Source organism: Zalophus californianus, chromosome 17, assembly GCF_009762305.2.
Source record: "Zalophus californianus isolate mZalCal1 chromosome 17, mZalCal1.pri.v2, whole genome shotgun sequence".
NCBI classification, from domain to species: domain Eukaryota; kingdom Metazoa; phylum Chordata; class Mammalia; order Carnivora; family Otariidae; genus Zalophus; species Zalophus californianus.
The window spans coordinates 4736063-4763717 of record NC_045611.1 but is presented as its reverse complement, the minus strand read 5'-3'; the positions used below and the strand labels follow the sequence as shown (position 1 = coordinate 4763717).

At 58.9% G+C, this 27655-nt stretch overlaps 1 protein-coding gene across 2 annotated transcripts; it reads left to right on the top strand.

The window, feature by feature from the left end:
• Positions 1-1080: 1080 nt before the first annotated feature.
• On the top strand, positions 1081-27351 carry NECAB2 (N-terminal EF-hand calcium binding protein 2). Of its 2 annotated transcripts, none has more exons than XM_027617127.2 (13): positions 1081-1305; positions 3802-3826; positions 6906-7014; positions 8900-8925; positions 9054-9151; positions 17341-17477; positions 19833-19951; positions 20104-20183; positions 23032-23085; positions 23703-23815; positions 25981-26058; positions 26500-26591; positions 26927-27351. In XM_027617127.2, exons 1-13 carry the CDS (start codon positions 1081-1083, stop codon positions 26989-26991), a joined length of 1221 nt encoding a protein of 406 aa, XP_027472928.1. In that variant the 3' UTR covers positions 26992-27351. The 2 variants fall into 2 exon arrangements, with proteins under 2 accessions (XP_027472928.1, XP_027472929.1); XM_027617128.2 differs by having other exon boundaries at positions 26845-27351.
• The last annotated feature ends 304 nt before the right edge of the window (positions 27352-27655 follow it).

Sequence of the window (27655 nt, the reverse complement as noted above, 5' to 3'; positions counted from 1 at the left end):
TTTCACAGCCCCTGCCCACCCCTCCAGCCTAGTCCCTGCCCCTCTCCCACGCTCCCTCCCAGCCACGCTGTCTCTTTTCAGGCCCTCATGCTCCCCATCCTTGCACCTGTCACAGGGCCTTTGCAGGGGCTGGGCTCCTGGCCAGTCCTTCCACTCTCTCAACCTAAGGATCACTTCTTCCAGGCGGCCGCCTCTGACACGAGCCCCTCCATAGCCACCAGGGCAATCCCCTGTTCGTGGCCCAAGTTTCATGGCAGTTCAGTAGTAATGGTTCATGTATCTGAGGAATCACTCCGGTATCTGCTCACTTGGATCTAGGTTCCAGGAGCCCAAGGACACCCCCCTCCCCCCCCCGCCCCGCCCCGCCACCATTAGTGCAACCCAGCGCCTAGCACGGGCCTTAAGTCGTCCTTTGGACAGATGGATGATGGGTGGATGGGGTGTGAGGGGAAGAGGGTGTTCTGGGGCACCAGTCGGCGCTGTGCTGTGGGAGGGGGAGGTTTGAGGGGGCACGCAGGACACCGGGAGTGGTGGGGGAGGCCCAGCGCGTGGGCACTGGTCCCCGGAGCTGCAGCCAGCAGAGGGCGCTCCGGGCTCGCCGGACACCTGCGCTCCGGCCCTTGCGTCGGCGCCACGGGTGGGGTGGGGGAACCTTCGGGAGGGGGGCAGCGGGAGACTTTCGGGGGGCAGCCCCCAGGGAGCCCCCGGCTGCGCAGCCGGACGCCCACCGACCCCATGCCTCCTGGGCAGCCCCTTCCGTGGCCGGGCTGGGGTCCAGCCCCCAGCACCGCGCGTCTCCCGCGGTTAGCCCCCTGCCGCCGCGCCCGGCTGCCGGGGGCCGGGCGGGGGGGGGGGGGCGGTGGACACGAGGCACGTGGCTCGGGGTCCAGGCGGAGCGCCCCCCCCTCCCCGTCCCCCGGCGCCGGTCCGTCCCCGCGGTGGCCGCGGCCGCGGGGCAGAGGGAGGGAGGGAGGGAGGGCGGGGCGGCGCGGGCGGCGGCGGGGAGGGGTCGCGCGGGGGCGGGCCGCGGGCCGGGCGGGGGTCGGCGGGTTTCCGGGCGGCGGCGGCGGGCGCGGCGCGATGTGCGAGCGGGCGGCGCGCCTGTGCAGGGCCGGCGCGCACAGGCTGCTCCGGGAGCCGCCGCCGCAGAGCCGGGCGCTGGGCGGGCTGCTGCGCTGGGTGGGCGCCAGGATGGGCGAGCCCCGGGCGCCGCTGGCCCCCGACGCCCACGACGCCCCCGCTGCGGACCCCAGCCCCGGCCCCGGGCCCGGCTCGCCGCGCGGGGGCACCGCCGTCATCCTGGACGTGAGTACGCGCCGGCCGGGACCCCGAGCCCCCTCCTCCCACCCGGGCGCTCCCGACGCCGCCCTCCTGCGCCCCCGCCGGGACCCGCGAGGCCGCCTCCTCCCCGGGCGGGGGACCCCCGGCCCTTTCCCCTCTGCGTCCCAGAGCGCGACCCCAGGCCCTCTGTGTCCCGTCCGGTCTCCGTCCCAGTCTAGCCTCGCCCCTGGACCAGGACGGTCCTCCTCCTCCCGCCCCCACCCACCATTTCTCGGGATCCCCACCTTCTCGGAGCCGGGACCCTGGAGCCCTTCGACCTGGCCACCGCCCCCCTACTTTTGTGCTGGCCGAACCCTTACCCTTTCCCCAGCCCTGCACCCCACCCTTTACCCTCATCCCTGTCGGGACGAGAGCCCCTGCCGCCTCCAGCCCCCTTCTCCTCTCCATCCCAGATCCCTGCCTGAACCGCTACTCTTCTGAGACCCCCTCCCCTTCCAGCCTCTGGCTCCCGGGGGCCCCTTTTCTCATCCTGGCCGTAGACCCTGAGCCCATGCATTCTCATCCCCAAAGCACTTTCCCTTTTCACCCCAGGCACCAGCTCTTTGAAAGTGAAGCCCCCTCCCCACCTGTGTCTTCCCCTCTTCTTTCAGGAGAGCTGGGGCCACCCCCATCTGCTCTGAGCCTGGACCCCTCTGGGCTGCCGGCCCCCACCACCCCCGACTCCCCTAGGAGCCCCGTCTGTCCTCCACTCCTTCCATACCCTCTACTCAAACCACCCCTCCATCCCCTCTGGGGTCCAAACCACCCACCTCTGGGAAGCCCCCCTCACCCTCCCACCCACTCCCCAGGAATGGGAGGAAGATTCTACAGGATGGACTGCTGAGGGTGGGAGACTCGCTCTGTAGAGTGAAGGAGAGGCGGTGGGGGCTCTATCCTGGGCACCCCCCCCACCTCCTAACAGCATAGCTGTGGGTTGTGCGTGTCCCAGTGAGGGTCCTGTGCCTGGTGGGTTTTGGGGAGAGTTGTGTCTGTGTGTTTGACTGTTGGGGGAAGCGTGGCTTTCCTCGCCCCTTCCCTTCCTCTCTGCTGGAACCCACAGTTGGCTCTGTGCAGAGAGGGCTGGGCAGGGCAGGGGGCACTGTGCTGTGGGTGTTTGTGGCTGCCCGCGGACACACACACACGCACACACACACACACACACACACACACACACACACGCACAGCCAGATCCTCTCTCAAGACCCCAGCATAGTTCATGTGGGAGAGCCCTGGGGCCCACCCTTGCAGGGAAGCCCTGTCCAGACCCTTCCTGTTTCTAACAGTACAGGTAGGGGGCTCCGGGGTCCTTCTCAGGCTGGTGTGTGTGGGCTCTGAGCCTCCATTTCTTCATCTGGGAGATGGAGTGATGAGTGGGGGTGGGGAGCGGACGCCTGGAGCCACATCACGAGGTCTGCCTCGGTTGCTTGTTTGGTGTGGCCATCGTGGACCCCTGAGGGGGGACCCCTGGCCTCGGGGAACTTTGCAGTCAGGAGCAGGGGTGTGGAGGGCCCAGGGTGGGGCTTTGGGGAGGGCCTGGGTGCTCTGGTCATTGCTCCCCCTTCTGCCCCAGCCACAGTGGCTCCTGCCCAAGTACCCCAGGCTAGGGTTTTGGCTGCGGGAAGGGGGTGATGCCTGAGAAGCCCTTCCTGAGCTTCAGCTTCAATCTGTCACAGTCTCAGGTGCTTGGGCAGGGGGAGGGAAACATCTGTTCTTGGCCCCAGGGCAAGAACCAAAGGTGGGATGGTCAGAGGGGGGTAATGCCCCCTCACCCCCGGCTCCTTCTTATCAGCATGGCTCCTCTCGTCCTAAAAATACCAGGAGTAGTCATCTGGTCTCAGCTCAGGTTTGGGGGGTGGCTGTCACCTCCCCCCTCCCCTCCCCCTGCAGCCAGAACTTCGCATCTGCAGCTGGGTTTCCAGCTTGGTGGCCGGCTTCCACCCCCTCCCCGCCCCCCATAAAATAATCCAATCCCGCCCCTGGCTGGCCCAGGCACCAGGCCTCGAGGTTCCCTTAGCAGACACCTCTGTTTAGACCTAATCAACCTCCCTGGAGGACAGCGGGGCTCCCGCGGGGCTCTGGGAGGGGTGCAGTGGCTGCGTCCGGGGGCCACGGATGCTGAGTGTGTGACTGAGCGTAGCACAGTGGGCGCGGCCGCATGGATCGCTGGCTCTGGAAGCACACCCGCAAGCATGTGGACGGGTGCGAGCATGTGTGTCCGCGTGTGTGCGCGCATGTCTGTCAGTGTGGCCGTGGGCAGGCCAGCGGCCCAGAAGGAGCGTGGGCGCTGCTTCCTCGGCCGCTGGGAGGGCTCTGCCTGAAGCTCGGTCCCGCCCTGGGTCCCAGCCGGGGTCTCCTCTTGGGGGAGGGGCTGCCCCGCACCCCCCCACCCCAGGAGGAGTGGGATCCCAAGATGAGTCAGAAGCCACTGGAGGGCGCCCGCCCCTCTGGGGCCCACGCTGACTGTACTTTTCTTCTCTGCAGATTTTCCGCCGGGCCGACAAAAACGGTGAGTTTCCCTCCCAAGCTGTGCCCTGAATGAGCCCTGGCTCCTTCTGTTCTGATGCTTCAGGGGCAGGGGCCCAGGGTAGGGGCGTGGACAGCCTTGCACCTAAAGGTTAAAAGTACAGGATGTCCTGAAGTCAGAAGGCCGAATCCTGGCTCTGCCCTATGCCTCAGTTTCCCTGTCTATGCCGTGGAATTCCCATAGTTCCTACTTAGTAGGGATGCCACAGGGATTCAGTGAGCTGGTGTCCGTGATGCCCGGATGTCTTGCATATAGTAGGTGCTTGGTGAACGTTAGCCCTCATGCAGCTGGGCTGGACCAGAGCAGCCCAGGTAGGGGGTCTCCAGCAACCACCCTTTAAGAAAGCCCCCAGCCTCACTCTAGGCCCTTCCCAGGCCCTGATGCGTGTCTTCCTCACTACGACCTCATGCACTTGGTGCTGTTTGCTCCTGTTCTGACAATTCCCTCGTGGTCCAGAGAGGTTAAGTGACTTGCTCAGGGTCGCCCAGCTGCAGGGCCTGTGCTGGGGACTCCCGGGGCAGAGGCGTCTTCATTGAGATAGACCCATCGTGGCTCCTGAGGGGAGGCCGAGGGTCAGGGCTCTGCCCGCAGCCGGGGCACGAAGCCTGGAAGGGTGGGCAGGTGGCGTCCAGCGGAGGGGTGAGTGCCAGAGTGCATTTCTCTCCGGGGACATGGACTCAGGCAGAGTCCTGGCATTTGAAAGGTCACTGTGACGGGCTGAGCTCATGCTCATTAGCGAAGACAGCTGCAAACGGCCTGCTCGGTGTCCTTGCTGGGAGTGGGGGTGCCAGGCCCGCTCCTCGGATGGTACAGAGGCCTGGGTAGGAGCTGTTACCTCCCTCATTAGCTGACCGGGGTTCATTAGGGCCGTGGTAGAACATTTAAGGTAAATGTCAGCCCAGCAGACTGTGCTCAGGAGGCCTGGCGGGTGTCTCTGTGCCTGCTCTCCTGAGTGCAGACTGGGTGGAGGAACCTGGACAGGCAGGAGGAGATGGAGGCTGGGAGATGCCCCCCACCACCCCCAATGCTGTGCCCGTGGCAGCCATGACTAATCAATCACCGCACGCTTCCCCTGAGCGCAGACCTGACCTCAGCCCTTCCACACGGCCCTGTGGCAGGGGTCGGGGGTCTCGCCAGAAGACTGTCCCCAGCTGTGGATCCTTTAGCGGCTCTGTGTCTCGGTTTACCACTCTATAAAATGGGGGTCTTGTGAAGACTGAACTCATAGAAAGAGGCCCGTGTGTCGGCCGCAGTTCTGCACGGTGCCTCCTTGTTTTTATCAGTAGTCTTGCCAGAGGAAACTTGGAAAGTCTCCTCTCTTTCAAAAACAGAGCCACCATGGAGCTTGCATAGTTCACAGTTGGTAGCGTGAAGTCCTTTTCACGGTTGTATTTTTCTGTGAGTGTGTGTAGGGGCGGGGCAGGGCTTCTCTGCTTTGTTGGGGGGGGGGGTGCGGGGAACTCTTGTTTTTGAAAGTTACAAATTCATTTCCCTCTGTGACATTGAACCTCGAGCCCGGATGTCAGAGGCGCACTGGGAGGTTGCCCTTAGCCCACCCCTCCCTCCAGCACATTCATTTTCTCCCTCTCTCCCAGCGCCTGACACTGTAGGCCTGATGGGCCAGAGGGAAGACAGGTGGAGGGAAGCCATGCAAGGTTCGAGGATCTCCCTCTGCTGAGCTGGTACCTGTGTCCTGCTTTGAGCCCCTGCAGGGTTTGTGGGAGCAGAGATAGATCATCCCAAGCCTTTAAAATACAAGAATGGGGGCACCTGGGTGGCTCTGTGAGTTAAGCGTCCGACTCCGGGTCAGCTCAGGTCATGATCTCAGGGTCCTGGGATGGAGCCCCGCCCAGCGGGGGGTCTGCTGAGAGGGTCTCTCTCCCTCTGCCCAAACCCTGTGCCCTTGTCCCCCTTCCCCTTCCCGGACCAGGAAGGGGCCTCTCTTTCTAATCCACACAGAGGTACCACATGGGCTTGCAGGGACTTTGGTTGCAGATTGGCTGGAAGTAACGGCCGGGGGTCTGTGCCGAGGGGCTGGGGGCTTCCCTCTCCCTGACTTCCACGGCCTCCCACAGACGTGGCTCCTTTAAGGAGCAGCAGGAGCTGGTCTGAGATCATTGAGGAGGGGGCGGAGGCCGCAGGGGGTTGAGATCAGCAGGTGCGCCCAGGTAGAAGGAAGTTGCAGAGGGGGAAGCTTGGGGACTGAGTCTCCCAGAGTCACGGGTTCTGCCGCAAGCCCCTCCGTCTGTGACCACGTCCCCCCAGCCCATGAGACGTCCCCCCGCAGATGCTGGTGTCCAGGGGGGCTACAGGCGGAGGGAGAAGAGGTGAGACAGAGGGTAGGACCAGTGGAACACAGGGGCTGTGGAGCCCCTCCCGTCCCAGGCCCACAGAGGCTGGGCAGTGCTGGGGGCGGGGGGCCCGGGCAGGCCTGGTGCCTCCTTCCCATGCGGTTTGGCGTCTTCACGGTTGGGTCTCTGGCAGGGTGAGAACCAGACGGCTGTGGGCAGCTGTCTCCCATCAGACAGTATGAAAGTTTGGGCCCGAAGTTGGCAGAGTGGTGAGGAGGTGTTCCCTCCCCTGAGTCAGGACCTGGGTGCTGGGGTTGGAGATGATGCCAGTATGGGGCGGGGGGGATTATGTGGGCATTTGGAAGCAAGAGAGAATGGTCCTCAGACCCCCTGGCGTCAGCGTGGTGCTCCGGCAAGCCATACCCACCCCCAGGTGGCCAGGCGAATCGGGAGAGAAGAGCACCTGGCCGGGAGCAGGTGCTGTTCGTTGAACCTGTCGGTAAATGAGCCCCAGGAAATTAGCTGCTACTTGTCGTGTTTGCTGGCTTGGGGATTATCTGTAAATGGGAGCTGATATGTCGGCTTGGGAACCAGCTGGATGAGTTGGTGATTTTCTGCGGCCCGGAGTTTACTGGTTAATTTGGGCATTCGCTGGGCGGGCGGAGATTATCTGGCTAGAGTTTATCTGTTGATTTGGGAATCGTCTGGATTTGGGGATGTCTTATCTCTTAGACACCAGCTGCTCTACCTCCTTCCTCCCTTGCTTGCAGACGATGGGAAGTTGTCCTTGGAGGAGTTCCAGCTCTTCTTCGCAGATGGCGTCCTCAACGAGAAAGAACTAGAGGATCTCTTCCACACAATCGACTCCGACAACACCAAGTGAGCCAGGCCCCCGTTGCTGGGCCTGGGGCGCGCAGTGGGTCTGGGGAGGACCGTCTTCCCCCCAGCGAGGTGATCCGTCTCTGTCTCCCACTCCCCCAGAGGGACAGGGGACCCGAAACTTCCCCACACTCGCTGACCCAAAAGTCTGATCTGTTTGGCCCCCACCAGCCGGGGTGACCTGGGGAGTGGGCATGTTGACATCACATTGGCACGTTGGTCTTTCCTGAACACACGCGGCTAAGGAGGGATAGACCCTCGATTCTGCAGCGTGTCCACAGGGTAATGAAAAGGGAAAGTTGGTATTGACCTCCGCCTCCTGCCCACTCAGCCCAGTTCTGACCCCGGCACCTCTTGCTCATCCCCAGTCCCGATGTGAACTCCGTGACCTTGATCCTCACTGGTCCTGTCTTAAACCAAACGGACCAGATACTAGTCGTCGCTCTGAGTTTAACCCCGCTTCTCTCTATCCAGCTAACTCCCGTCGTAACCCCCCGAACTTGCATCTCAGAACTAACAAAACTTCTGGCCTGACCCATTCCTGAGCCAAGTGCATACTTACCGACCCCACCACCTCATCGTCCCCTGGGATTCCCCAGGCAGGGTGAGGCCCGGCCCCCTGCTCCACCCCGCAGCCCATCCCTTTCCTCGGGCCCACGCAGGCATGGGGACCAGAGTTCGGGGATGCTGCTTGGAGCAGGTCTGATGAGCTGGGGTCCCCTGAGACAGGCAGAGGTGGTCTGGACAAGGAGCTGCCACCACGCATGCCTGCAAGGGACCCAGCACAGTGGTGTCCTGGACCAGAGGTTGGGGCTGAGAGTGTCCCCCCCCGTGTAGGCTGGGGGCCAGGGTGGGCAGGTGTCCCTGTCTGGGGAAGGCCCCTGGAAACAGCTTCCTGCTGCAGACCCCGTGAAGGGCTAGGTTTCTGCCAACAGATGGAGGTTTCTGAGAGCTTCCTGCCGTCCCCCAGGGAGTTTTCAAAGGGCCAGGGTGCCCCTTGGTTTATTCATTGTCCTGGTGCCTTTTGTGTTGGGCCAGCTGGGTGGGGAGGGGGGAAGGGAGGAGGCTTTGGTTGAAATCCTCTTTAAGCACAATTAAACAGACTTCCTTTCTGCAGGACTTGTCAGAACATTTAATATGGGATGTGACTTGGAGAAAGCTCCAAGACAGGGCTTCCAAAGCCTCTGAACCCAGATTTATTTGGCCACAGGAGCCTTCTCCCAGACACATCTTACTGACCTGGGGTTCCAGGCGCTCTCCAGCCCAGGGCAGCCCCTCCTCTCTCAGTGAAGGAAGTGGGGCCCAGAAAGGGCCAGGTCATCAGAACCTGCACAGACACTCGGGTCCCTTGGCATCTGCCCCTGGCACGCCCCACCACCACGTCTCTGCTCTGAGGCTGCTGCATGCACCTTCCCCAGCATGGGTGGCATTCTGGGGCTTAGTCTCCTCTGAGGAAGCACAGAATCCTCTCCAGGGTGTAGGAATGGGGACACGGGACCCCAGGGCAAGGGTAGGGCTGTCCCAGGACCCAACAGATGGGGATGCCCCGGGGGAAGCCTGTACTAGTCATGGGCCCCCCACCTTCTGTCCATTCCCTCCCTTCTCCCAGCCCCTGGCTTAGCCCCATTCCGGGTCCCATGTGCCCATGACAGGGGCAGTAGAGTGGGGGAGAGGAAGTGAGTGGTGGTGGGGTCAGAGGACACGCAGATGTGGGCCCTGCTCCGTCCTTGGAAGGGCTGGCATCCTTGACCTCATCTGCGAAGGCAGGGCTCACGGGGCCAGCTTGGAGGATGAGGACAGACAGGGTGTGGCGGCAGCCCGGGGCCGCGGGGGGGGGGAGCGCAGATGGGACGGGCCTCCTGAGTCTCCCTCCTTCTCTCTGCAGCCACGTGGACACCAAGGAGCTGTGCGGTAGGTGCCCAGCTCTGCAGGGGCCAGGACTGGGGTGGCGGGGTGGGCCTCGGGGGAGTGCTGGGGGCCCGGGGGGTGGCGTGGGGTCCTGCGCCTCTCACCCTGACCTTTGCTTTCCCTTCCCTCAGATTACTTCGTGGACCACATGGGGGATTATGAGGACGTCTTGGCCTCCTTGGAGACCTTGAATCACTCTGTCCTGAAGGCCATGGGCTACACCAAGAAGGTCAGGGGGCGTGGGTGGCCCCTGGGACTCCGGCGTCTGAGATTTCTCCCTGGGCATCCTCACCCAAGGGGGCCTGGATTTGGGATGCCAAGTGCTGGGTGGGTCGGGCTCTGGGGTGGGCTTTACTCGGGGCTCCCCGAGGGAGCTGATGGAAGCTGGGAGGTGGATGGAGGGGCTCGGCGAATGGCCTGGTCCTGCGGCACCTGGTGTGGAGCGCGGGGCCGTTTCCTGGCGTTGGGCGTGGTCTGGGCACGCGGCCCTGGAAGGCGAGCAGGGGCCTCCCGGAGCCCTCCGGCGCCCTCGGACAGGTGAGGTCCCCGACAGTCTCGGGCCGTCCTGTGGCAGGGCTACGGGACAGCAGGGGACGGAAAGACGCGGGTTCCTGCGGCTGCCCTTGGCCGAGGGCTTGCCCAGTGTCCGGTGTGAGAACCCTGCCTGGGTGGCAGGACTGTTCGGGGTGTTGGGAGCAGGCCCACTGCTGGGGTCCCTGCGTGTCCCAGAGACAGGTCTCGGGGGCGGCTCCGGCGGCTCTACCCACAGCCCTGTCCCCGCCTCGTGTGCCCTGGAGGAGGATGAAGGCAGGGAGCCGCGGCCAGGATGGGGGCTGGGCGTCGCGCCTTCTCTGCTGCCGCGCAGGGCCGGAAGCAGCCCGTTCCCCAGCCTCGGAGTCTGCACCCCGCTGGGCCGGGGGCTGCCAGAGGGGCAGGCATCGAGAGAAGAGGCGCACTGGCCAGCCCTGCGGTACAGCCACTGTCACACTCTCACCGCCCCATTTCGTAGCCATGCACACAGGCCCGGAGGAGGGAACCCTGCAGAGTCCTAGTCTGATGGCCATAGCTGCAGGTGAACTGAGAGAAGCTGAGGCAGGGACCCGGCAGGAGGTGTGGGCAGGAGGTGTGGAGCTCGCCCGGGGGTGACCCGCGAGGGGGGGCAGCACACCGAGCAGGCGTGCAGGGAGGGAGTGGGGAGCGGGTCGCACTGAGGGACACTGGCGGAAGGACCCCGAGCCAGTCCCCCCCCCCCCCCGCAAGCCTCAGTTTCTCTGTCTGTGGAATACAGTGTTCACCTTCTAGTCCTCGGGGACTGAAGGAAGTAAGGTCTCTTGGCTACTTAGCACGGGGCCTGGCACAAGCAGAGGTGGCTGTTTTATCATTAGGCTCCTGTCGTCTGTCCGGACAGAAGTTAGATGAATTCTGTAAGCTTTTTCAAATGGTACTCAGTTACTACCCTGCGTCTATCAGGGAACCCCTCTCTTCCTCCAGATCTCAGAAAAGCCGGGCCTGATCCTGAGCCTCCATGCACCCACATTTCCATTCCTCTCCTCCTGCCCTGCTATCACGAGTCTTGGCGTCTTAGAGCTTATTTATTTATTAAGATTTTATTTATTTATTTGACAGAGGGAGACACAGCGAGAGAGGGAACACAAGCAGGGGGAGTGGGAGAGGGGGAAGCAGGCTTCCCGCGGAGCAGGGAGCCCGATGCGGGGCTCGATCCCAGGGCCCTGGGACCGTGACCTGAGCTGAGGCAGACGCCCAACGACTGAGCCCCCCAGGCACCCCTTAGAGCCTGTTTTAAATATCGTGTGAGACCGCTTGCCTGTCATTGTTCATCTGTCTGGACTTCGGACGTTCTGAATGTATCAGGTGGGCAGTGGGTTTGCAGGGGAGCGTGGAAAGAGCCCAGACTCTGGAATCCCTGCCCGGACCAGGGTAGCAGGCCAGCTCCGCGCCTGATGGCCCCGGGGGGACGCGTCCCACGTGCCCCCCACGGGACCCCTCGAGGTGGAGCCACCTCCCAGTGATGCCCTCTCGAGGTGTCACCCACATGCACAGTTACTTCTTGGTCTTTGGTCATAACTCTTCGTCGGAGAGACCTCATTCTCCACCAAGGAGCGGATTTTAACATCTCCCAGTAGAACTCGGGCCGGGTTTGGAGATGCTGCCCTGGGAAGGCATGCGCTCGTGATGCTCAGTGCAGCCTTCGGGGCGTTTCTAGCTGTGATGGTAACGCTGTTTGCAGCGCCGGTGGACATTCCTTCTTCTGGCTTGTTTTCTAACCGAGTTCTGTTGGTAGGAATGCAGCTCATTGGTTAATCCAGATGCTTCGCTCGCACCGCCGGTCTGTGTTGAGTTGTTGGCCCGCGCGGATGCACGGTCCTGGCGTGAGTTGTGAGCTAGTGCGCTTCGCTTCTTGGAGTCTCCCGCGCGGTCGTCTTCGTTCTGGGTGCGCCCCGCAGCCTTCCCTCCCCCAGATTCTGCAGCCCCGCACCGCTGCGTCAGCTGTCCTTGTTTGGCTCGTGATTTTCAAGTGCGTCTCTCCAGTATTTCTCCGCTAATGACAATATTAATACCAGCTCTTATTTTAGAATCCTCTTCAGCCTGTAAAAAATATATATATATTTTTTTGCATTCCCTTCGTTAAATTTCGTCTTAGGAGGTGGTAGTGAATTTTGTAAATTGCCTTTCTGATGACGTGATCCTCTTCAGTGATTGGTGGGGTGGATTCTGTTCTTAGAGTCTCTTCTGTTGGACAGTCCTTCCCTTCCTGTGAGAAACCCCGACGGGCGCCCTATGCCTCCGTCACGGGGCCGCGTTCTCTCGGTCTCTCTCGGAGATGCTGGGGAATGAATGTAGGTGAGCTTGAAGATTCTGCTGTGTGTGAATCAGCTTCTCTGCCACAGAATCCCTTTTCTATTCAAAAATAGAATTTATCCAGGAAGCTGGGGTCAAGGTCCTCCACAGGGGAGGAGCAGTCTTTTCATAGGTTTTTGAGGTCAGTCCTGGGTTCAGTTAAGTGGTTGACTTTTTGTGTCCATTTTAGTGCAGTTTTAAACAAAACGGTCACAAACACGTTCAGCTTCACGATCAGTCATGCAGAGTATGTTGTTGATGATTTTTTTTTTTAAATCTAAAACCTTCTTTGACCCGAAACAGGCATTTCGTGCAGATTAAATTGAACAAAACATCTGCTTCTATAGCTCGTCTTTTTTGTCCTGTTGTGCTACATTTTAAAAAATTTCTATTTGACAGTTTTGCCTATTTTTTTTTAAGATTTTATTATTTATTTTAGAAAGAGAGCATGCGAGCAAGCGGTGGGGGGGGGAAGGACAGAGGGAGAAGGAGAGAGAAGCTCCAGCGGACACCCCACTGAGCGTGGAGCCCGACTTGGGGCTCCATCCCCGATCCCACAGCCCTGAAATCACGACCTGAGCCCAAATCAAGAGTCAGGTGCTTAACCAACAGAGCCACCCAGGCATCCCCCTCACCACTCACTCCTTCTTAAGTTTTGGTTTCAAAATTGAGAAAATCACCTAAGGACTTAAGGCTTTTTTTTTTTTTTTTTTTTTTGTCTTCATAGAGAGGAATTTTCTTCAGTAATTTTAATCCCAGAAATACAGAGTTCATGTCACTCATTTATAAATACTTGGGTTGTGTATACAGTTTCTCATGCAAAATCTTTATATCTTTTACCATGTTGTCTCTTTATTTAAAAAGGTTTTCATGATTTAATTTTGACCTTACTTCCATGACTGAATTGATTAACTTTGATTAAGTTAAGAATTATTTTTGTTATTCATCTTTGCTTTCTACTACCTGTATAAGGAATATGAATGTTTAAAGGACTCATGAATCAATGTGAGGATGGGTAATATGTCACAGCTAGCTCAAAGGAAAATTCAAAGAACACACACCACGTACAGAAGCAACCAGGAATTCTGGAATGACTTTGTGAATAGATGCAGAATTGACCTGTCCCCAGTGACGGTGACAACCCTTTGCATTCTTCCAGACAAAATCCATGTGTGCTTCTGTAGATGAGAATTATTTGCAATATCGTTCCTATTGTACATTGTACAGAGTTTTAAGAGTCGCTCCAAAACAAGGGAAGACTTAGCCCAGAGGGTATACTAGGCAGGAGATCCAGTAATAATCTTGTCCATTTTGAAGACTTTCACACTTTCCTGACAGTGCTCCTTCCATTCATTGTTTATTATTGTCCAAGTTATCTGTCCTCTGGGACAGTGATGAGCTAATTTGTCACACTAAATGGCTTAATTTTTAATGTGTTCCCTAACTGTATTTTTAGCCATGTTGTTTGATGCATATAGACTTTGGTTATGTTTTTATTATATAAAAGGTACATGTTCAACTTGCAAAATTCAGGAAACAGAGAAAAGTATGAAGAAGAATTTCACATTTCTACTCCCAACATTCCTCACCACTGTTCTGTTAGTGTATTACCTTATTATCTCTGAGCCTTTTTGTCCCCATGTGTATTTCTTTAATATACTTAATACCGTTCTGTGCACACACAAATTTATTTTTTGCTTTTTTTCCCCACCTAATATTTTTAACACTTTCCCCACGTTATTAAAACTGTCCAGAAGCATCTTTTTAAATATTAATATTTAAATGTCCTGTTCTTCTCTTTGGGGCATATTAGATTATTACCAGGTTTTTGCTATTATAAATAATGCTATAACCTTGGGACATAAACATTTATGCACATTTTGCATGATTTCCTAAGGATGGATGATCAAAAGTGGAATTACTGGGTCAAAGAATAAGAGCAGTACAAGGCTCTGGATATAAAGCAAAATTGCTTTATGAAGTGGCTGTGTCCATTTGAGTCCCCATTGCCATGTTTGTTTATTTATTTTTGCTAGTTTTTATTTTTTTATTATTAATCACCATATATTACATCATTAGTTCTTGATGTAGGGTTCCATGAGTCATTGTTTGTGCATAACACCCAGTGCTCCATGCAGAATGAGCCCTCTTTAATACCCATCACCAGCCTAACCCATCCCCCCACCCCCTCCCCTCTAGAACCCTCAGTTTGTTTTTCAGAGTCCATCATCTCTCCTGGTTCGTCTCCCCCTCCGATTTCCCCCCTTCATTCTTCCCCTCCTGCTATCTTTTTCTTTTTTTTTTCTTAAACATATATTGTATTATTTTTTATTTTTATTTTTTATTTGATGGAGCGAGAGCACAAGCAAGGGAAGCAGCAGGCTGAGGGAGAGAGGCAGGCTCCTTGCTCAGCAGGGGCTCGATCCCAGGACCCTTGGATCATGACCTGAGCCGAAGGCAGGTGCTCAGCTGACTGAGCCACCCAGGCACCCCTCCATTGCCGTGTTAATGGCATCTTCAAGTGATACTATGACTTGTCCTGTTGATTTGACCAAATTTGGTGGCAGGATTTTTTGCACAGACTTGACTTTGTTAATCTTGTGGTACTGTTTTGGTTTAGAGGTGCCTCCGTGTGGCTCTCATTTCGTCAAGTCTGGGACTGCATGTTTACACGAGGGAACTGAGGCTGCTTTCTGCTGGATTTTATGGTTATAATCCGTCTGCTCTGACTGCTGTTGGAATCTTTTATGCTTCCCATTTTGCGTGCTTCCTTTGTTCCTCGGTTTGCCATTTGATGGTCAGCTTTGTTAATAGTATTGATTGTGATTTCGAAGGGAAACATTGTAGCTTTCATTTTTCACTGGCCACCTCGGAAACAGGCGCTTTTTGAGCACACTTCCTCCTGTTTTTATACCTAGCTAATAAAAAACACTTCCTGTGCCTTTTTGTGAAATTAAAACAAATTTGAGATCTTCAGATATTTGTTCCATACTTCTGCCCTCTTTATTGACATAATCCAGTGTGATCAAAATTAAGCTATGATTAATATTTTCATTTCCTGATCTCTGTAACTTTAAATTTAATTACAGCTATCACTGCTGCTGTTTTCATGACTCTCCTAACCAAGAGTTCTTTTTTAGGTTCGACCCTAGATATTTCAGGGGGAATTCCTAGGCATAGTTTGCTGGAAAGGCGCTCATCTGGTAGCATGTCAGAGATTTGCAGGTTTCTGAGGGTCTCCCTGTTGTGTGTCTACCCGGTACAGAATTCCTGGATCTGACCCTTTTCTTCTGGAATCGGTGGAGTTGGTCTCTTGGTTGAGGCATCGATTGTGGTGGAGGAAAGATCTGTAAAGGCTCATTTTCTTTATTTTTTTTTTTTATTAAAGATTTTATTTATTTATTTGACAGAGAGAGACACAGCAAGAGCAGGAACACAAGCAGGGGGAGTGGGAGAGGGAGAAGCAGGCTTCCCGCAGAGCAGGGAGCCCGATGTGGGGCTCGATCCCAGGACCCTGGCATGACCAGAGCCAAAGGCAGACGCTTAACGACTGAGCCACCCAGGCACCCTGTAAAGGCTCATTTTCACTCCTTGGAAAATAACTCGTCTTTCTGGAATTCAGCTAACCAGTTACACTCATGGATCTTTTGCAACCTCAGCCACGGATCTGGGTGCTTCTAATATACTTACAGCTCATTTTTCTGCCTGATGGTTTCTAGCAGGCTCTCTCTCTTTGCATTTAAATTCTTACCACATTATATCTTCTTGGCCATTCATTTGTCCAGGGCCCATTGATCACTGGATTGAGTGTGGCTTCAGCCGTTTGCTGGGGAGGGTAATCGGTCACTGAAATGCATTAGGTGACGGGAGCCTTATCTACCTTCTGCCACAGATTCATTCTCGGCTGGGGCTCGTCTCCAGCGTTGGCACGGGACATCCCCCCCCCACATGCCTCCCTGCGTGTGCCTGCCTGTCTTCCCCACGCTCCCCATCCCTGCCTCTGTTTCCCTCTCTGTCTCTAGCCATGTGTCCCTTGTGCACTCATTGCTAGTTAATTCCTGGTCGGAGTGATGGATGGCTCAATTTGCTGTCCTTGGGAAGCCCTGTTTTCCCTCGCCATGCCAGGGACGGTGGACCTCCAAGGTGCCAGGCACTTGGCTCAGCGCAGGGGGGTCTTGGCACAGGAGGTGGGGGCGCTGCACAGCGTTTTGGGGACCAGCATCCCCAACACAGTGCTTATTGGATCCCTTATCATCTTGAGTGACCCGACTAAGCCAGAAGCTTCTCAGTTCCACCGTAAAGCCTTCGGAAGCCAAGGGGATCACAGCTGGATCCAGAAGCCCTGAGAAATGTCTTTGCTGCGGACTCTTGACGGAAGGGGAGATTCCGTCCTGCAGCACGGAGCGAAGTCTGTGGCGATGCTTTTCCTCTTCCTGTCCCCAGAAGTCGTCCTCTCGTGGCCTCTGGGTCTCCTCCTCTCCGCTCACCCCAGGCTCCCTGCTGCCTCCTCCTGCTGAGATGGAGTCTCTGGCATTTTCTTGAGAGGAGCCAGTTGAACTTCTCTGGTTGCTTTTGAGGTTTCTTTCATTTTTTTCTGGGTAGCATCACAAAGGCCCAGGAGCCCAAGGAATCCTCCTCGGAGGAGAGAGGGGCAGGGTCGTGTACTCTTCTTCTGTCACACTTCGTCCCTGTCACGGAGAACATCAGGAACGCCGCCACCAGTGGGCGTGCTTCTCTCTCCCAGCCCCTCACCAGCATCGTCTTCACCGTCACCTCCGTCATCCTCACCACCATCCTCTTCAGCCTCTCCATCACCACCTCTGTCGTCATTGTCACTGCCATCATCACCATCACCATCGTCACGTGACGCTGTCATCATCACCATCTTCATCACCATCATCACGTGACACCGTCATCACCATCATCTTCATCACCACCACCACCCCCGCCATCACACCACCACTGTCACTGCCATCTTGATAACCACCACCCCCACCCCCACCACCCCCCCACCATCACCACCACCCCCACCATCACCACCACCCCCATCACCACCACCCCCACCATCACCACCACCATCATCACCATCATCACCACCACCATCATCATCATCATCATCATCACCACCATCACCATCACCACCATCACCACCACCACCACCACCACCACCACCACCACCATCTTCATCATAGCAGCTACTGTTCATTGAGTACTTGCTATGGGGCAGGCACAGCACTGAGCATGTTACATACATTCTGTCACTCAGTCCTCCGTATGACCTTGCAGGGGAGATACTAGAGTGACTCTTAATCATGGTCACAGAGGTGAGGAGCTGGTACGTGGTGAAGCCAGGGCTCAAACATCCATCTCTGAATCCATAGCCCATGTGCCCTGATGCAGGAACTCTACCGTTCCCCAGATGCAGGAGGCACTGGGGTCCCCATTTCCTCCTGCGAGGCAGAGACACCAACCCCAAGTGCCCCCCCAGCTCAGCCCTCCCAACACCCAAGTTCCTCTGTAACCCCTCTCCCATCTGTGCCCCATTGCTTCCCTCCACAGGTGTACGAGGGCGGGAGCAACGTGGACCAGTTTGTGACACGCTTTCTGCTGAAGGAGACGGCCAATCAGATCCAGTCGCTGCTGAGCTCCGTGGAGAGTGCGGTAGAGGCCATCGAGGAGCAGACCAGCCAGATCCGGTGCGTTCCCGGGACCTCCCTGTGTCACTTGGGGCTGTGTCGCACACACACACGGCAGTCTGCTGCTTGCAGGGGCCGTGTGTGCTTGGGGGCTGTGGGGACCTTGGGCAAGGAGCTACACCTCTCTGTGCCTCTATTTCCCCATCTGTAAAGTGGGATGATTATATACCTGCCTTTTCAACGACTGTGCATATGGAATGAGACACTGTACGTGCAGAAGAATGCCGGGGGTGCATGCAGGACAGGCACGTAGAATTAAGACTGTTTCCTAGAGTCTGACCGATATGCCACATCCCTGTACCACTCACTTTCATTATTACCCGAGACGATTCTGTCACTTGCCTCGCTTCTGAAAACTGGAAATAGTTTCAGGAAACTACGTGGTTACCATAACCAGAGAAGTTTCCACGTGCCATCAGTGCAGTAGCTATAAAACCAGGCACCTGCTCTTGCATGGTGTCGGGGAAGCCCGAGGCCTGCCCTGCCTCCATCTGCTAGAAGGAGGGACTGGGGTTGCAAAGAGAGGCCTTGAAGAGAGAGTAGTCAGGCCTGAATCCTCACTTTCTCTGGAGGCCTGAAAGAGAAGCAAGGTGATCTAAGTGATCTCGGGCCATGTTTGCGTGCCAAAAAGCCAAGGAAAAGCATCTGTGCCAAGTTGAGACAGTTCCCCTCTGCCCCTTCTTTCCAGAACAGCCGATGCATCTGGTGCCGAGGGGACACAAATGGGGACAGGAACCACAGCCACGCATCTGCACAGGCAGAGGCTCGCCGTGGCCAGGGTGGCCGTGGCTGTCCCGTGGGGGTTTAAGCACATGATGTGTGGCTGGTGAGGGCTGCTCCCAGCCAGATATGATTGCAAAGGCTGCTTGGGGATGCTGTTGCCAAAATTTGTTTGCTCTCGTTACCCGCGGGCACATTACCTGGGAAATGTCAAATGCAGATCCCCGGCCCCTGACCGTGCCTGCTGGATTGGAGTCCCTCGTTGCTGAGCCCGCAGCTTTGCATCCGTCTGCGCTCAGCCTCGTGAATCAGAGGGCCCCCAAAGTGAACAGCCCCAGCTCTGGAGGCTGACACGGACACTTCCTTCATTTTTTGGTCACTGGATTAAAAGCTGCGTGTTTTCTCCTGCTGTAGGACAGGAGTTGGTGGGTGCAGTCGGTGGCCGATTCCCTGCCCTGTGCCAGCCCCATCGTGTGTCGGCACATATACCACCTGCCCGGCCCCAGGCTGGGACTTTCCTTTGGGACCTCGGTGGCAGAGGGGGCCCTTCGCGATGGAGAGCCACACCTCCATATGCGCTCCCCCTTCAAACTGCCCCGAATCTCAGCTAATTCGGCCCCTGGCTGCAGGTCCCCTTAGGCTCCCGTGTCCGGGAGCAAGCCACTGGTTCAAAGCCCGCGGCCCCCGTGGGACTCCTGCTGCACACATTTGTGGTCTGAGGGCCACGCTGCATTTCCTGCCGGTTTGTGGAGCATCAGGACGGACACCTCAAAGTCTCCACCAGCCTTTCCCTCCCCCAAAGACTTGGGGTGGCCCTTGCTGCACAGGGGCGAGGCTTGCTGAGCTTTTGGGATCGTGGGAGACAGTCTGGAACGTACCAAGGCAGAAAGAGGCCCAGGACAGGGCGTGTTGGCTGTGTGCCCAGCGGGGTGTGTGTGTCTGGGTGTATCTGTGTGTCTGAGGTGAGTGTTCCAACATCTCTTTGCACGTGGGTGTTTGGCCATTCCCCGAGCATTGGTCGAGCCCCCATTATTGGGCCAGGCACCGTGCTTGGCGAGCTGTGCGTGCCCGTCAGGGCGTGCCGGGGCTGTGCACTTATGTGTGCATCGGTGTGCATGGGGGCAGTAGACGGGGACAGGCCGTGGGGCCTGGCTGAAGTCGGGAGCACAGGTTTTTCTGTGCTGTTCTATGCCCTCTCTGGGCTGTGTCTTAGGGCTCCCATTTTCAGAGAAGGGGGCTGTCTAGCTGGGACAGACCCAGGCTCCCCCCCACCCCCCAGTGAGGCAGGGAGGGGAAGCCGTCACTTCTGCAGTGGAGTGGGAGCCTGGCTCTGTGTCAGCCCCGGAACGGAACCCCCCCGGGCACGGAGCCGGGGCTGTGTCGTCCTAGAATGTAGCGAAGTTCGGATCCCGACTGCCCCCTAGCTGTGTGGTCTTGCTGAGGGCACCTGTCTGTGGGCCTCATTTACTCCTCGGGGAAACCAAGGCCATTATGGCCGCCTCACAGGAATGGGGCTCCACCGGGTCAACTGTGCACATTTCCGCTCACAGCAGGTGCTTAATATTTGCCAAAGCTAAAAGGGGCCAGGGTCCTGCGGCCTCCCTCATATGTGTGTTTCCTCCACTCAAACTGCAGACAGAACCACAGCAAACCCAGCCACGGCGTGGTGGAGACCTGGTCTGGAAGCGCCGCGCCCCCCCACGCCCCCAACCCCAAGCTGGGGGCCTCGGAACAGGGGAAGAGTCTTCCATCTGGTGAGAGGGAATGGCGGCCTGGGGTGGGGAGCCCTGGTGGTGGCCCAGATGCAGCCTGGGCCTCCAGGTGGCACTGGGAGGGCTGAGGGCGCCTCTCCTCTCCCCCAGGCCTCACCCTGCCCACCATCAGCATCTCTGTTCCTTTTTCTTAGGCACTGTGGACCCCAAGGAGGAGGGCCTGGAAGCCCAGATCAGCCGGTTGGCAGAGCTAATAGGACGGCTGGAGAGTAAGGTAAACCCGCCTCGCCCTCGCCCCTCGCCCCTGCACCCAGTGAGTGTAGGGTTGGGCCTGGAGTCCGGACAGGACAGGAGCCAGGGACCTTGGAGAGGGCATCAGCCGGGGGCATGAGGAATGGAGTACAAGACTAGGGGGAGTATGTCCCTTGCACCGGCCCAAGGAGAGGTGCTTGGGGGGGGGGGCGCTGTCACAGGGCTGGGGGCAGCCCGGAGGGGCACCTCAAGGAGCAGGAAGGAGTCAGCAGGGACGCAGATGACAAGGGGACAAGGCTTCCTGGCCTTTGCTCGAAGGTGGGCCTGGCCTGGGCAGGTGATACCAAAAGGTGGCAGGTGAGGGCCTGCGACATCCCAGGGGAGATGAGAAACATCCCGAACGACCACATACGATTTGGCACGTCCGCGGGTAATAGGAAATGGCACAGTCTCTGCAGAATCCTGTCTTCAGAGAACATTTCACCGCTCGGTAGGTCCTCAGGGTAGGACCGCATTAGTCTCCCACGGTGGCCGTCACTGGTACCCCAGGCGGGGCTGAAAGCCCAGCCCCGGGTCTGAGCCTAGAAGTCTGAGATGAGGCTGTTCCCTGAGGCCTGTCTCCTGGTCGGTAGATACCGCCTCCTCCCCGGGTCCTCACCCGGCCCTCTGTGCACGGCTGCGTCCTGATCTCCACCTGAGGACAACGGTCAGGTTGCATCCGGGCCCACCCATGGGCCCTCATCTTAATTACCTCTTCACAGGCCCTATTTCCAAACACAGTCCCGTGCTCGGGTGCTGAGGGGTAGGACTTGCACATAGGATTTCGGAGAGGAAACGGTTCAGCCCATAGCGATGACCGTTTGTCGGCAGAAAGACAACAGGCGGCCTTAAGGTTGACCAGTGGGCCCAGGTATCAGGTTGCTCTCTGAATCCTGGCTCTACCACTTAGCTGTGTGACCCTGGGCCAGTGACCTACTCTCTCTGAGCCTCAGATTCCTGCTCTAACCACAGAGAAGTATTCAGGATAGTCCTCCTCCCAGCGTTGCTGTGAGGGTTAAAGAAAACGAGGTCTTAACGGCCCAGCCCAGGGCCTGCGCGCCGAACCTGTCTGCCCGCAGGACCCCGGGGAGCAGGCAGCTCCCAGCTCTGCGCTGACAGCCATTTGACGTGGCTCCTACCTCGCTGAATTTTTTTACATCTTTGGCAAAAGGGCAAAAAAGTACTTTGATGGGTTTGGGGGTTCTGAGGGCTCCCCACGCAGAGGGAGGCCGAGGCCAGACTTGGAGGGGAGCCTGAGGGAGGAGGCGGCTACCCACGTGCAGGGCGGAGGCCGGGGTGGGATCCCCCTCCCGTGAGGCCGGCCGCTGAGTGGGAGCGGTGGGAAAACGGCTCGGCGGGACCCTGAGGCCCGGTTGTCATAACAACTCCGAGCGCCTCCAGAGGGAGGCTCTTGGAAGCTTATTTTTAGCACCCGGTCGCCTTAACAACCAGCTGGCTGGAGACCTCCGAGCACCTGGGTGTCCTGGAGATGGGGCGGGGCCCCTCTTGCTGGCCTCTGATTGGCCCAGGCCGCCAGCGGGAGCCAATCCGGGATGGGCCGGGGATGTCCCGGCCCTCCGCGGGCCAACCTGCGCCTCCTGCCCGCTCTGCCTGGGTGGGGCGGATGGGGCGCTGGAGGGGGCGGGGCAGACCCCCCTCCACCCTCGCCCCCCATCCTCGCCCTCCGCCCCCCGTGGCCCTGCTGGCCCGGAGAAGCCAGGGACACCAGTTGCGGCCCCTGCCTCCAGGGCCCCACCTATGCGGTTGTAGGATGACGTGCCAGGCACACCCTGGCCACCGGTAAAGCTGCTTGCAGCGCCGTTTCTGAGAAGTGGGTACTTGCCGCAGGACCGGCTGCGGAAATTACGAGGCCATCTTGGGCACATGCAAAAGGAGCATGCAGGGCCCCTTGCTCAGACATTCTGAAGAATTTCACGGTGGTGACTGCACAGGTCACATGCCCCATTACCGCTCGCTGTTTTCCTTAGCCAGCTACGGGTCTGCCACTCGTGCCTCCTGCACACGAGAGGAAAGACCCGGGTCTGTGACTGTGCCGGAGACATGGCTGTCCTCGTGGAGGATGGACAGGCACAGGCACAAAGGTGCCCAAGTTTAAGAAGAATCACAAATTTGTGGGTCAGGAGATAGACCCTGGCTTCAAACCCAGGCTCCAACGCTCACCCAGGGTTCTCTGCTCTGAAACAGCGAGAGCATCCATCAGGTGCCCTGTTCTAGACGCTGGCTCAGGGTCGTGAGCAGTATGCACGCGCTTCCTGCTTCCTTGGGGCTTTCGGTGGGCCAGCACCTACCTCAGTCTGCACAGTTCAGCAAGATGTATTGGCGAAGTGTTCAGTTCAAGGTGTCTGGGAGGCCAGGGATAACAGACCAGCCCATTCAGACCATTAGATTCACAAGGCGCCAGGGGTTATGACTCGGGGTGATTGTTCGGTTAATGGGGAGTCTCAGGGCTCTTGCCAGCAGCTGTGGCAAAAACCCAGCATCCTGGGTTTGAGACTCAAGCCCACACTGCTGCCTGTCCCCAGACTGCACTCCCCCACTGACAGAATGCCTGCTGGGCAGGTCTGGGTAGCCTCTGTGCCTCCCAGTGCTCCCACAGGCCAAGGCCAGAAGGGCTCTCTGCCGTCGGTCTCCCCACCTGGCTTCCCAGCTCCCCGCAGAGCCAGCACGGTGTATGGAGGGTGGACTGAGCCCTGTCCAGCCGCCTGGCGACTCCAGAGCCCCTGGAACCTTGGGGTGGAGAGGCTGCAGCTCTTTGATGGCTCTGGGCATTCTGGTCTCATTGTGGTGGTCTTTGTGCATTATTGTTTCAGACCCTTTGGTTTGACCTTCAGCAGCGCCTCTCGGATGAAGAAGGCACCAACATGGTGAGGCCTGCTCCCTCCCTGCCCCTTTCCTGTGGCCCCATCCCTGCCTGAGCCCGGACTCGATGCCGGCAGCTGCGTGTCCTTGACACCCCCACCCCGGGACCTCCACCAGGGCAGACGCAGCCCCAGCTCCTGGCCACCCAGCCCTCCCAGGGGTGGTTTACTTTTGGACAAAATAGTTGGGCTCAGAGCAAAGTGAGCAGCACAGAGACACCAAAACACGGATTCAAGCAGAAATGAATGTTGCTGGGCGCGCTGGTGCTGCATCTCAGACCAGAGAGCCTTGCAGGCAGCTCCCGACGTCCGGAGAGCCTCTTTACACACCCTTGTTGGCTGTCCTGTGTTGGTAGGGCTCCCGGCAGCTTTGAGCTCTGAAGTCCTAGTTCTTTTTAAGCTCGTTTTCATGTGTAAGAATGAAGGGGCCTGTGTGTCCATGGGTTTTTTCGGTTTTATTTTGGCCAAGTTGTCTTGTCCTCTGGGAAAGAAGGTCTGGGGAGGCTGGGTCTTAAGATGTGCCCAGGGGCCAGGGAGGGGTCCTTGGAGGAGAGGGCTGGCGGGGAGTGGGGGCGGGCACCCCACGCTCACGCCGCCCCCCCCCCCCCGCCGGGGTCCCACAGCACCTGCAGCTGGTCCGGCAGGAGATGGCCGTGTGCCCCGAGCAGCTGAGCGAGTTCGTGGACTCCCTGCGCCAGTACCTGCGGGGCACCGCTGGGGCCAGGAACTGCTTCCAGTGAGTGAAGGGGCGGGTGCGGGCAGCTCGGCCTGGGGGTGGAGGGTGGGCTCCCCCTGAGAACAAGCCGTGCCCCAGGGAAGCCCCTCGTCGGTCCGGGCTTTGCCCTGCCGTGTAAATGTGGCCGGGACTGGGTCTCCCTGGTTTTAGCTTCCTCGTCCTCCCTGGGGTTGCTGGAGGTGACACTGGAGTAGTGGCCGTGAGGGGCTCAGGCCAGTGGCTGGGGCAGTCTGCGTTGACTCTGGTTGCGCAGTCGCCCCCCGGGCCTCACCCTTCTGCTCCGTGCCGCGCAGGCCGGACGTGGCCACGTCTCAGCCTTGCTGGTGGCGCTGAGCGAGGGCTGCTGGCCCAGGCCACCGGGCTCGCGCCGCACGCCGTCTCACGCCCACTGGGGAGCGGCTGGAGCCTCTGGTCCCTGCTGCGGTTCTCTCCCCCCAGCTCGCTTGCCTCGGCCTCCAGAGCACGGGCACCTTCTCCCTGCTTCCTGGGGATACAGCCGGGAAGCAGGCTCCTGCTCTTGCTGAGCATTTATTCTAGGGGGGAGAGGGGCAGACAGAGAAGGAGGGTTCCCGATGGGGCCAGGAAGCGGGGTCCTGGAGAGGGGGGCTTCGGGAAGGGTTTGCCCTGGGTTGAGGGGCAAACCCTGCATGTGCTTGAGGCCAGAGTGAGGAGCAGCCCGACCTGCAGGATCTGAGGGAGGGCAGTCTGGGCCAGGGATCAGCTGGTGCCGAGTTTAGGGGCAAAGCCAGCACCTGGTGTGGCCCAACAGTGACACCAGCGGAGAGAACTGGGGATGGTCGGGACCGTGTGGGAGATGGTTGAGCAGAAGGCAGACGTGGTCTGGTCTCCTTTGTGGGAAGAAGGGGTGAGTGGGGACTAGGGCGCAGCAGGGCCAGCAGGGGCCCTGCAGTCACGGGAGAGGGGCAGGCCTTCCCGTGCTGTGGGTCCGGCCTTGTGAGGGGCTGGGATGGAGGAAGGTGGAGAGAGGAGCAAGGCTGAGTTGGCGAGCCTTTGGCTTAAGAGACCCGAGAGCGGATGGTGCTGTGTGCTGAGCCAGAGGGGCGGGAGAGGTCAGGTGTGTTGGTGGGGATGGCCAACAGGCTTTTGGGGCCCCGTTAAAGCTGCAGTCAAGGCGCTGACGTACAGGTGGGCTGACCCTGGGAGCGGAGGCGTGCTCGCCGTGGGCAAGAACGTGGGAGGGGAGGCGGCAGGACGCAGCGGGGCTTCATGCCTGCGTGGGAAGCACTGTCCTCCCTGCGCCCCACGCCTGCCTGCGTGTCGTCCGGCCCCTGTAGCCCTGTAGAGGCCTCCCCCGCTGCCCAGCAACCCGTGTGTTGTCAGCCAAATGCAGTCCCCACGGGGCCTTTCATCACCCCGTAACCGAACGTACGTGAACCAAGTCGCTCCCAAGCAGTGCCAGCGGCGTTGGAGAAAGGGTAACGTCCGGGCAGTGGGGGACACGTGTGCCCCATCCTCTCCCCGAGTACGAGCCCCCAGCCCCACGTGTGCTTTGAGGCTGGACTGGCCCGTGATTAGAGAGGGACGGCCACCCCTGACAAAGTCCTCCCCCTCGTGGGATGCTGGGGAGTCCGTCCTGCGGAGCTGAGAAGGCAGAAGGCAGGAGCGCAGCCTAGGGGCCACGGCGGATGGGGTGAGAGACCCTGGAATCCTGGAGCCTCCCCCTGTCCCCGCCGGGTCAGCCACGCTCGGGGAGGTAGCCCCCTGCCTCCTCCCTGGGCCCAGGTAGGATCAGCCCTGTTTAAGGGGAGGTAGGGGGCCTGCCGGACCACTGACCCCAGGCAGGCCTTCCCCCAGCCACCGCTGGTCCGATCCCAACTCCCGAGACTGTTTCAAGGATCAAATGAAACAATTCTAGAGGACAGCGTGGCAAGAGGAAGATGCCTTTATTTTTGAAGGAAGGAAGGTAGGGTTTTTAAACCTTTTCAAGCGTCATTTCATTGTAACTCATTCAGTGAGTGTTTCTTGGCTCCTTTGCGGGGCAGGCCCTTTCGTGGGTGGGAGGGGATACTCCCTGACTGACCGGGCCGGGGCCGGGGGGGGGGGGGGGCACGCGCTAGGGGCCCCTCCCACCTCCTGCCAGGCTGGTGGGGGCCCCTGCCTTGAGGGGGACAGGGGCCGCCCCCCAGCTGGAGCCTCTCTTTCAGCATCGCAGCTGTGAGGCTGGCTGACGGCTTCACCTTCGTGGTCTACGAGTTCTGGGAGACCGAGGAGGAGTGGAGGAGGTGAGCCCAGCGTCGGGGGGTGGGATGCAGGCGCCCCCGCCCTCGGGCCCCTGCTCTGGAGCATCGCTGGGGAGCTGGGAAGGCAGGGGAATAATGAGGGCCCCCCCCCCCCCATCCCACCAGCTGGGCTCTGAACCCAGGTCCTGGCCTGCCGTGGGAGCTGAGGGTAAGGCTGCTCCCGTTTGAAAACTGTGGCCCCAGGGGATAAAACTCCAGAAAGTTTTCTGGGAAAGAACACTCTGTGGGAGGCAAGAGCCAGGCTGTCCCCTGCACCCTGAGCCTGCTCCAAGGCCACAGCGTTCAGCCTCCCTGAGGCCTGGCCTTCGTATCTTTACCCCCTGGCTTGAAGCGCCCAGCCTGGCGCACAAGGGGTTAGGGGCCCCCCCATCCCGGGGAGAGCCACGGGATGACCCCCCCCCCCCCCGTTCCCCTGGCTTGCAGGCACCTGCTGAGCCCTGTGTGCAAGGCGTTCCGGCACGTCAAGGTGGACACGCTGAGCCAGCCAGAGGCCCTCTCCAGGATCTTGGTGCCAGGTAGACAGAAGTGGGGTGTGCAGAGGGTCCTAGAAGGGGGGAGACAAGGATGTAAGAGGTGAGCCCCTGAGAGGGGATAGGACCTGAGATGGAAGGTAGCCCTGTAACCTCGAGCCAAGAGGGGGGCTGCAGGGAGGGGGGCAGAGCCTCCACCAACAGGGCTGTGGGCCCCCCCCCTCCCCTGGGCCCCCAGTGTGGGCAGGGGCTGCCCTTCCCAACCCCCTCCTGTCTCCTCTCTCTTCCCCGCTACCAGCTGCTTGGTGTACTGTGGGCCATGACTGACCACCTCCCTGAGGCCTTTGGATCAACCTGCCACTCTGTCCACTCTTTTCTAGAAACTTTGGTATATAAGCTGTCTTTTCAATATACTTCCGGACAAGAATGTATTTTCCCTGTGTGACATGAAGGAGCAGCCCCTGCCCCTGACCACCCCCCTGCCCCGACCCGACCCCCCCAATGGCAGAGCAGCGTCCGCGCTGCTGCAGCTGAGACACAGAATGCACAGGGAAGCCTCCTGGAACCAGCACCCTCCCCTCCCAGCCCAGTGGCCACGCATGACCCTCTTCCCCTGCCCCCCCTCAGCAGGACCGGCCCCTCCTCGGGCCACTGCCTCACGGGCCTGGGGAACATTCCTCTCCCTGGTAGGAGCTGAGACCTCGTAGTGCCCACCCACAGCCTGGGCCCCGCTGCACATGACCGTAGAGCCCTCGTAGCCCGTGCCCTGCCTGGCAGTCAGGCACCAATAAACCCTGGTTGGGAACGGCTGCGTGCTGTGTTTTTCTTCCGAATTTTCTAGCGCCTGGCTGCTAGAGGAACAAAGCGGTCTCGGTGCACGGGGCCCCCTTAGTGGCCATGAAACCTTGACCCAATCACCCCAAAGCCTGTTTCCTTATCTGGAAAACGGAGCTGATGAAGCTGAGGTATGTATTTTAACAGACAGGGTCTTGTCTATTCCAAAGTTCTGGGAGTCCCCAAGAATTCCCTGCTGGCTCCAATAACTCCCTGAACGCCCTGGAGCCCTTTCACTCAGCTACGAATTACGGCAACAGCAAAGGGAAGCCGTG

Coding starts and splice junctions, on each gene's coding strand:
- NECAB2 (XM_027617127.2), top strand. CDS start 1,081: ATGTGCGAGCGGGCGGCGCGCCTGTGCAGGGCCGGCGCGCACAGGCTG. Junction 7,015..8,899: donor ATCGACTCCGACAACACCAA/GTGAGCCAGGCC, acceptor TTCTCTCTGCAG/CCACGTGGACACCAAGGAGC. Junction 8,926..9,053: donor GGACACCAAGGAGCTGTGCG/GTAGGTGCCCAG, acceptor CCCTTCCCTCAG/ATTACTTCGTGGACCACATG.